We start from the raw sequence: 9,518 nt of genomic DNA, 5'->3' as shown, positions 1-9,518 counted from the left end.
GGGGCACTGACAGAGCTGGGGGGGCAGGGCTGGGCTGGCAGGGGCTTGGGTCGGGAGTGAGGGGCACTGACAGAGCTGGGGGGGCTGGCAGGGGCTGCGGGTCGAAAGTGAGGGGCACTCACAGAGCTCTGTACTGTACTGGGCCTACCCCATTGGGTCCCCCTTTTGATAGTTTCTGCTATTGTGTCTTTCTGCCAGGTGTGGAGTTCGGAGCTCGGATGATCAACATTGACAGCAAACAGATTAAGCTGCAGATCTGGGACACAGTGAGATGGGGCAGACAGTGACGGGGGAGGTTGGATTCACAGTTGTGGGGAACAGTGGGGTTGGATGACATAGCTGAGGAGGTGTGGGGATAGGTAGCTAGGAAAAGTGGGAGTAATGGGGCTGGGAGCTGTGGGGTGTGGTTACGCAGAGGGTGTTGGGGATTGTACTGGAGCTGTGGCGCAGGGGAGGGCGTGGGTGTGATGTAGAGGAATATGGTGATTGGGAGAAGCCAGGTGTGGGCTGGGGGAGCCAGGGGACCCAGCAGGGCAGTGGAGCCAGGTGAGCAGCTGCATTCACCCCCTTTTTCTCTCATCCAGGCTGGGCAGGAGTCTTTCCGTTCCATCACCCGCTCCTACTACCGTGGTGCAGCTGGAGCACTACTGGTCTATGACATCACCAGGTAAGGCCTGACTCCCTCACCCCACACTCCTCTCTCTCATGCGCTCAAAGCCTGGGGGTCGTCTGTCCCCGCAGCACCTCTCAACCCCTTCTCTGGCCCGCAGGAGGGAGACCTTTAACCACCTGACCTCGTGGCTGGAGGACGCTCGGCAACATTCCAGCTCCAACATGGTTATCATGCTTATCGGCAACAAGAGGTAACTGACGGGGTTGGGGTCCAGGGCAGGTCCATGCAGAGTTCTGCTGTCAAGGAGCTGAAGGAGCAGCCAGGGGGTTTCTCATCCCCTGAGGGGGTGTAGGAACCCTGGGGTGGGGGAGGGCTGATATCTGCAGGGTCAGATGGGAAGCTGGCTTTCCATGAGGGGATTCTCTGGGCGGTGCAGGGATCCAGGGTGAAGCATGCTCATCCCTGCCAGGACAGGCAGCATGGCCTTTAGGGGCCCTAGGACTCACCAGGGCAGGACCCCTGCCCAGCCATGCTCACCCCCCACCTGTGGTGTCCCCGCAGTGACCAGGAGTCCCGGCGGGATGTGCAGAAAGAAGAGGGAGAGGCCTTCGCACGGGAACACGGGCTGGTCTTCATGGAGACCTCAGCCAAGACGTCCACCAATGTCGAGGAGGTGAGCAAGGGGAAAGGGGGACTGGGATCACGGCCTGGGCCTGCCCCTTCTCCCACGCTCCCGCAGTCCCCCCATCTGCCCACCTGCTCTTCTGCCCCATCCCCCCACCCACTCTCCCACCCCATTCTCCTTCTCACACTCTCCGCTCGGCCAAGACAGCTGTCAGTGGCAGAGGGGACTAGAAGGTCCCTGGGGTCACCTCCCATAGTGCCCCCTTCCACACCCCATTACACCCAGGAGCCCCCTCTCCTTACAACAGGCTATGGGGTGCATCTGGGAGCCACATCCTAGGTGCGGGGGACAGACGCCCCCAGGCCAGCCCGCTTTCAGCCCCACATGTGTTGGGTTTTCAGGCCTTCATTGACACAGCCAAGGAAATATACAGGAAGATTCAGCGGGGGCTCTTTGACATCAACAACGAGGTGAGCCAGACCCCCCCACTTCTTGTCCCACCTGGGCCTCATTGCTCATCTGCTGGGGCCTGCAGGGCCTTCTGCCTGGGGGGTGCCCTAGCACTGCCATCCTGGATGTCTGGGTTCCCACTTCCTCTGCCAGACATATGTTGCGGGAGTGAGTGCTCCATGCTGCTATCTCGGATGCCTGGGTCCCTTCCCCTAGAGGCCAGGAGCTCTGTGAGATCTTCTATGGGTGATGGGATGCCATTCCGAGACCCAGTGTCTTGTTGCAGGGCCTGCGGCGGCAGCATCCTCCCCTGTCCACACCTGAGTAACCTTCCCTCTCTCTTCTAGGCGAATGGCATCAAGATCGGGCCCCAGCAGCCATCGGGGGCAGCTCCTGGCGCCGGCTCTTGCCACAGCCCCCAGGGCTCAGGAGACAGCTCGGGCTGCTGTTGAGCCCTGCGTTGATGCCAGTGCCCCTGGAGTGGGGGGTCACCCTCTGCTCCCCTAGGGCTGAGAGCAGTCCACCCCAGTCCCTGGTGGGGAAGGTGGCTCTCTGGCTGAGCCGTGGAGGTGGGAGGGGGCTCGTGACTCCTGTCCTGACCCCCTGGAGGGGAACAGGTGTCCCCTGACACACGGCTGGGGGATGGTTAAAGACCCTGCCCATGGTTCCACACCCCCAAACATTCCTTTTTGTGGAAGGGGAGGAGGGCAGAGCCTGGTCTGGAGTCTCCCCCCGTCAGTGCCTTTTCGCTTCAGCTGCATCTCTTGCTGCCTGGGCCCTGGTGAGGCCCCTGCTTCCCTGGGGCTTGTGGGTCCCAACTGAGGGCCCCCCACCCTGTTTGTGTGTTCCTGGCCAGGTGCCCAGCCCCCACCCCTCAGCCTGTATCGGCTTTTATTGTGTACTCTCTCTCTGTGGTCCTCGTCTTTTATTAAACGTGTGCATATCTGTAACCCGCACTCACTGCATCTCTGCTTATGGGGCAGGGCACCATGGCGTGGTCCTTCCCCTCCCAGAGCCGAGGAGAAAACCCAGGAGTCCTAGCCGGCTCTAACCACTAGACCCCACTCCTCTCTCAGAGCTGGGGAGAGAACCCAGGAGTCCTAGCTCCCACCCCGCTCCCCACCCGCTCGAACCACTAGACCCCACTCCCCTCCCAGAGCTGGAGAAAGAACCCAGGAGTCCTGGCTCCCAGCGCCTGCTGCTGTAACCTCCTAGGCTGCACCACTGATGGGAGATTTATTCTCTTGATGTCTTGGCAGGGCTGAGTTTTTGTAAGCTTCCTGGGGGCTTCAGGCACTGAGTTCCCCATTCACTGGGCACCCAGTTCCCTTAGGGAGCTCTGAACATCTGGGCCCCACGCTGACACCACAGAGGTACAGACACTGGTGATGGACAGCCAGCCTACAGTAACTGGTGCTGCTGGGGGGACAGTTAACAGTCAGGCCTGGGGTTTGTGAAGGCCCCCAGCTCCCCATGTCTCTCAGCTCAGGTCAGCGTGGCTCCCAGAGGGAACAGACACCTGTGTGCCCAGCCTCCATTACTGCCCCTCAGCTCTGGGGAAAGCTCCCTAAAGATACCCCTTCACCTCCTCCGAACCCCCTGTGCCCTGATGCAGGCAGCTGAGGGCTGGGATACATCCTGCTAGGGAGGTTAGGATGGGTTACCCCATCTCCCTTCACCCACCTGCAGAGTCTGGAAGGTCTTTTAGCCTTTACCTGCATGGGGAACATTGCACTAGTTACACGCCGATTGGTTTGAACCTGGCGCTGGACCTCACTGAGCCCTATGATACCTGTTCCCAATTGTAAACTAGACCACTTCTAAAGCCAAATGGGAGACAGTGCTGTGGTTTGTTCTGGCTCAAATGTCTGAGTTGAATTCACACGTTGGCTGCATTAGACTGATGCAACTTCCCCATGTAGATGATACCTGAGGGGCTGTCAGGAAAGTGAATCTGAATTCACTTTTAAAGTATCAGAGGGGGAGCTGTGTTAGTCTGGGTCTGTAAAAGCAGCAGAGAATCCTGTGGCACCTTATAGACTAACAGACGTATTGGAGCATGAGCTTTTGTGGGTGAATACCCACTTCGTCAGATGCACACACGAAAACTCATGCTCCAATACGTCTGTTAGTCTGCAAGGTGCCACAGGACTCTTTGCTACTTTTAAAGTAGATTCCTTAAACTGCATTAAACCCCTGTGTGGTTGCTTTTATTATTTAGAATTAAAGTGAACTGAATACAGTTTATCTTAATTCACTTTGGCCGTCAATTAAAATCAATTGAATTAGCATCACTTTAATTCTGAATAAGAGCATCCGTACAGGGTTTTAATCTGGTTTAATGGCTCCATTTTAAATTCACTCTTAGTGTCCCATGCAGACAAGCTGCTTGAGGGTTGGAACGGTTGGGTATTCTGTCTCTTGGACCAAGTGGGCCCCAACCTGCTGTGGTTTTTGTGTGCTGCTGCAGTATAAGTGTTAATAGCATAGAAGCACAATTGGCGGGGTCATTGGGTTTTGGACAAAAATGTCTTGCTGAAAAACAGGATTCCAACTCTGTATTTACACACAGATTCCTCCTTCCCGAAATCCTTTTTTTTTAATTAAGCAAATATTTGTTTACAAACACTTTGAAACAAAACTTGTTTTGAATTTTGTAACAAAAACAATTTTAAAAGTTTAAAATGTTGAAGAAACAAAAATTGTTCGTTTTCTGTTGAAGCTTTTTGCAAAACAAACTTTCAACCCATCTCTCAAGTGCAGGAGACAGTTTCGAGCAGCGTGTTGGTTTTGTTAGGGATGGTCCCAGCTTGCAAGCCTAGGGACTTGCACGATCTGTCTCTAGCTGTGTCTACACTATGCAGGTTATGCCTATGCCAGCATGCGCTGCATCTCCAGAAATTTTTCTGCCAGTGGAGGAATGTGACCTCACCAAGCATGAGTTGTGCTGATAAACCCTCGTCTGCCCACACAGCTGGGGCTTTGTTGGCATAGCTGTGTTGCTAGGTTGTGTGTTTTGTTCACACTTCCGGCTGACACAACCATTAAGGATAGACAAGGCCTTAGCATCTCCTAGAACAGGACTGAGCTTCCCTGTGGAGCTGGACTCCCTCAGGTATCTGGGAGTTATGTATTCAGTCCAAAATTTGGGCATTTTAGGGTTTGTTTTGGGGCAGGTTTTTTTTTAATTTTAAAAAGAAAATGAGCAATTTTAATTTCATTCAAACATTTTGATTAGCTGTTGTTTGGTTGTTTTTTTCCTATTTCCCAGGGCGGGGGGCAACTTTTCTTTTTCTAAATTAAAACATACTTTGTTGAGGGGGAACCCTAGTTTTTGTGGTTCCCCTTTTTTCATGGATGGTGGGTTATTTAAATTTTTTAAACTGTCAAGTGGTTTCATTCCAGAAGAGCAGGAGTAAAGGGAATTCCTCCTGTCCCTCACTTTTACATCCTCTCCCTCTTTTCCTGGGACAGAGAAGGTGGGGTGGGGTGGGGTGGAGGAGAGGAGGAATTCTCCCACTGTTTGTAGAATACAATTTTTGACCTTGTTTAAAAAAACAAAAAATCTTTTTCTGTGGGAAGTGGCTTTGCGGAAACACCCCTTTGGTATTAAAAAGTTTTTTTGGAGGAAAATGTGTTGAGCTGCTCCAGGTCTCAGCATCGAGTTGGAAAGGCTGAGAATCCCAGCTGGGGGATGCTTTCGCCAGACACCAGTCACTGGGCTTAATACAAAAGTTAGACTAGGTGAGCCACTGCTCCCTGATGGCCTCCTCATGTATGGAACGGCCAGAGCGGTTTTGTGGGCATTTCTCCCTGCACTGCTTAGACACCTTGGAGCTGCACTGGGCCATCTGGGTGTGAGCTGTGGGCCCGGGAAGCGCAGCAGTGACTACTACGTGGGTCACAGGCTAATGTCTCTGGGCATCTCTCGGGAGAATGAATTTGACCAGTCACCCACCCAGTTGTCTGTCCTTCCCCCTACAGTGTCTGTCTGTCTGTCCTAATCTACCCTCCCTGAGCTTTCACTGTCATTACATATCTCTACCTGGTGTCTGTCTGTCCGTTTCTCCATACTTTCTAGCCATCCATACACACCTGCGTTTTTCTCTGCCTCTGTCCTGCTGTCCCTTTTCAGCCTGCCTGTCTGCCAGGACTCCTCTTGATTTCTGTGTGACCTTGCATGTCTAGTAAACCCTGCCCCTGCCTCAATTGTGCCTGTTCTATTTGAATCCCACTGGGGTTCAGTTTCCTTTGTGAAGACTGGGTCCTGGTCCAGAGGCTGCAGCTCTGGGACCAGGGGTGTGGCGCTGACTTCAGGCTGAAGAGTGGAAATGGAGCAAGGCAAAGCAGGCTTTTAACCCTCCAGGGTCAGGGGCAAGTAGCTTTGTTCCCACCCTGTGATGGTGCCTCTGAGAGTGCCAATGCAGGGGGCAAAGTGGGTCAGAGACCCAAAGAGTCCCACAGGAGGTGAACACTGTTGCAGGGTTTGTCCCCTGGCTGATGGAAGCTCTGTTGGCCACACCCTGCTCCTAATGGTAATATCCCCAGGGCCCGAGGAGAGCAAGGCCCACCATCTCTCTGTTCACTGCCCTGGAATTTCCTTCACATCTCCCAGGGCCCAGAAGGCTCCTAGACTTAAGGCCTGGCTACACACGGAGTTATCCAGATGAACCTCACATGAAGAAGAATGCCTGGCTTCTGTTTATCACCATGCATGCTTTGCCAGGATAACTAAAATAGCTAGACCGGGAAACCTTCCTAGAGTGAACACAGTTTATATCAGCAAGAAAAGATTGTGCTTTTGCTGGCACTTCCAACTGATGCCTTGTAAGACACTAGAAAAGCTTTTCTGGCATAGCTGGACCAGTCTAGCTACAGGGGCAAATCCTCCTAGTGGAGACAAAAGTGCTCACAGGCCAGTATAAATCCATCTGCTCTTGAGTGTAGAACAGCATAGGTATGTGGGTAGCAAAACTACACCTGGTGAAACAGCTCTGCCAATATGAATGGTAAATGTAGACCAGGTCTCCCCCGAATTAAAGAGCTATACCAGTAGAAGAGAAGTATTGGTGGTATAGCTGTCTCTGCACTAAGAGCTTTGCTAGCACACCTTTGTGAATCAGGGATCACACTGCTTTACAACCCTGACCCATAAAACTGTCAGCAGAAGGCTGCAGTGTAGACAGAGCCTGACGGTTTATGTACACGTGTAGTTTTCCTGACTATAACTCGAGAAGTGGGCATTTTTAGGGGTTTCTACATGGGGATATTAATCCAGATTATAGCAGGGCATGAATTTAAAGCAGAATAGTTTAGAATAACTTCCTGCGTTGGATGCTCTTATTCTACAATCAAGTCTTGTTTACATGGGGGCACTCAGAAAAATTAGTCTGCATTAAGATGTGAATTACAGAATAAGAGCATCCACACATGGAGTTTTTCAGAATAGCTGTTCTACTATAAATTCATGCCTTGCCTTAATCCAGATTAATAGCTTGTTGTAGACAAGCCTAAGCGTGCTTGCAGGAGTTAATCAAGAGCAACTCCATGTATAGAACAGCCTTTAAGATTCTGAAAACCAGGATTGACATCACTTTATTCCTTTGAAAAATGGGAATTAGAGGGCTAAAGTAAATCTCTCCTGTGGTACTACACAGAAAAGGGGGGGGGGGGACTGCACCTCCCACTCATATACCAGCTCTGTCTCCCTCCTGACTCCTCCATCCCCCCCACAGAGCAATGGGGCTCTGCAGTAGGTGAGGGTCATAGAGGTATGAGCTGCCCCATTCATCTCAGTGTGGTACTTTCGGCTGACAGATTTATCTTGACACCATACCAGGGAGTATGAGCTGCCCCATTCATTTCAGTGGGGTGTTCACCTCCTCCATATGCTGGGGTGCACTACTTTTAAGGCGGATTACCAATATGCATGGATGGGGGGTGGGTTCTGTCTGTAGAACTCTGACCAAATTACTGCAAATTCGCAGCACAACTCCTACTCCAGCTCCTGTCGGTGGTCTACCAAGAATCAAGAGGATCTCACTGTGTATGTGGATTTCAGTGCATTTTGAAGATTAAAAGAAGCTAATTTTGTGTGGGACAGAGTCTTGGGAACAGTTGGACCAAACGACCCTAAACATGGGCCACTAATTCTTTCCCTAGGCTTAATGAAGCAGAGCAATTTTCAAGACAGTCTAAGTATGCCTGCAGATTTTAGAGCCTTTTGAATTAGCTACTTGTTAACAAAAAGTTCTGCCCTTGAGGTGACTCCTCCACCCCACTTTAAACTCCAATCACAGGATGAAAAAATCTTTTTTTTTTTTGTGCAGGGTGGTGGTTAATGTCTTTTAGCATTTCAGTGTTGCCGGATTTAATCATTTTATTGCAAGTCCCGGACATTGGGTGTTTCTCTTCAAGCCCCAGCTTCTAGTATTATTGATTATTCCTGGCTCTTCTTCTGGCTTGCTGAGAGACCTTGAGCGGTCACTTCACCATGCTGTGCCTCAGTTTGCCCATCTCTAAAATGCGGATGGTTATGCTGACCTTGTTTTTAAAGCACATTGGGATCAACAGAGATGAAAAGCACTGGATAAAAGCTAGAGATTATTATAATTGATTATGTGAGACTCACAGCTTTCTTACTTTGTAAAGGGAGTTTCTAGCCCTGCTGTTGGATGAGAAAAGTTGGAAAAGTGACCACCCCTAAAGTCTAAAAAAAAATAATAATAATTAAAAAGAATTGTAAATGTTATCTTTCTTTGGGGTGACCAGATGTCCTGATTTTATAGGGATAGTCCCAATATTTGGGGCTTTTTCTTATATAGGCTCCTATTATACCCCCCCAAACTGATTTTTCACACTTGCTGTCTGATCACCCTATCCTTGTTTACAAAAAAACCCCTGATTTTTAAACACAATACCATTAATTTAAAATACAATCTCATTACTATTGAACCCAATCCCAGGATTTCTAACCCCATCCCATCATTTCTATACCTAATCTCATGATTTTTAAATCCAATTCCAGGATTTCTAACCCTGATCCCGTGATTTGGGGGGAGCTGACTCATGATTTTTGGACACCTAGGGCCAGCAGCCTGTTCCCCAGCCGGGCTTTGGAGGGTAGAGAGTCACTGCGAATGGGGGGTCACCACTGGCTTAAACAGGGGGTTACCCCCCCAACACACTCAGCATCCATCCTAACCCAAAAGTACTTGTGGCACCTTAGAGACTAAGACACTGATTTCAGCATGGGCCTAAGCTGAGCCTACCCTGAGCTCACGCTGAAATAACCGTGTTAGTCCCTAAGGCGCACGAGTCCACCTGCTCTTTCTGGGATCCAGACTAACTCTGAACCCAGCCTCAACCAAGATGGCTATACCTCATAGCTGTCCTATCCACTGCCTGACTGCGAAAGGGATGGGAAAAAATTACCCACCACAGGTTTCCAAACGAGTGGGGGGTGAAAACTTCCACAAACAACGCGGTTTATTAAATTATTATTATTATTATTATTATTATTATTTTAATTCAGGCACCACTCAGGGCAGCCCCGCCCGGGCGAGGCCCCCCGCTCCCTCCCCCCTCTCTGCGGAGACTTCCTGGTAGGCTCTCAGCCTAACCTGCTGGCTGGCCCCGCCTCCTAGGTCGCCGGGCCCGTCGCCGCGGCCGGGCGAGCTGGGCGGGGCTTGCAGGGGCTGCGGGTTAGGTTGCGCCGCCCATGCTCAGCTGCCTTGTTCTCTCTCCCGGGGAGGGGGCAGCGCCGCGAAGGGTGAGGCCGAGGCAGCCGCAGGGGAGACCCCAGGTAAGGTCCCCGCCCCCCCCGCCCGG

The 9,518-nt window shown here is 51.4% G+C and overlaps 2 protein-coding genes across 3 annotated transcripts in view; both read left to right on the top strand.

Moving 5' to 3' along the window:
* Positions 1 to 5,897, top strand: part of RAB2B (RAB2B, member RAS oncogene family) — a 225,343-nt gene extending 219,446 nt beyond the window's left edge. The window contains exons 2-7 of one of the 2 annotated variants that reach the window (XM_075072381.1): positions 198 to 266; positions 585 to 667; positions 771 to 863; positions 1,175 to 1,286; positions 1,640 to 1,708; positions 2,036 to 5,897. In XM_075072381.1, the coding sequence (XP_074928482.1) occupies positions 219 to 266; positions 585 to 667; positions 771 to 863; positions 1,175 to 1,286; positions 1,640 to 1,708; positions 2,036 to 2,140 (510 nt within the window). In that variant the 5' untranslated portion in view covers positions 198 to 218 and the 3' untranslated portion in view covers positions 2,141 to 5,897. Of the gene's footprint in view, positions 1 to 136; positions 267 to 584; positions 668 to 770; positions 864 to 1,174; positions 1,287 to 1,639; positions 1,709 to 2,035 lie in introns of those variants that run through there. The other variant, XM_032786028.2, reaches the window with a different exon arrangement.
* A 3,484-nt stretch (positions 5,898 to 9,381) lies between these two features.
* Positions 9,382 to 9,518, top strand: part of LOC116828066 (chromodomain-helicase-DNA-binding protein 8-like) — a 13,650-nt gene continuing 13,513 nt past the window's right edge. The window contains exon 1 of the mRNA XM_032786032.2: positions 9,382 to 9,492. The gene's annotated coding sequence lies outside the window, so the exon portion shown is untranslated. The remainder of the gene's footprint in view (positions 9,493 to 9,518) is intronic.

The sequence above is a fragment of the Chelonoidis abingdonii genome, chromosome 14, assembly GCF_003597395.2.
Source record: "Chelonoidis abingdonii isolate Lonesome George chromosome 14, CheloAbing_2.0, whole genome shotgun sequence".
NCBI classification, from domain to species: domain Eukaryota; kingdom Metazoa; phylum Chordata; order Testudines; family Testudinidae; genus Chelonoidis; species Chelonoidis abingdonii.
Note: the sequence above shows the minus strand (reverse complement) of the source record. Positions and strands in the feature narration are given on the sequence as shown.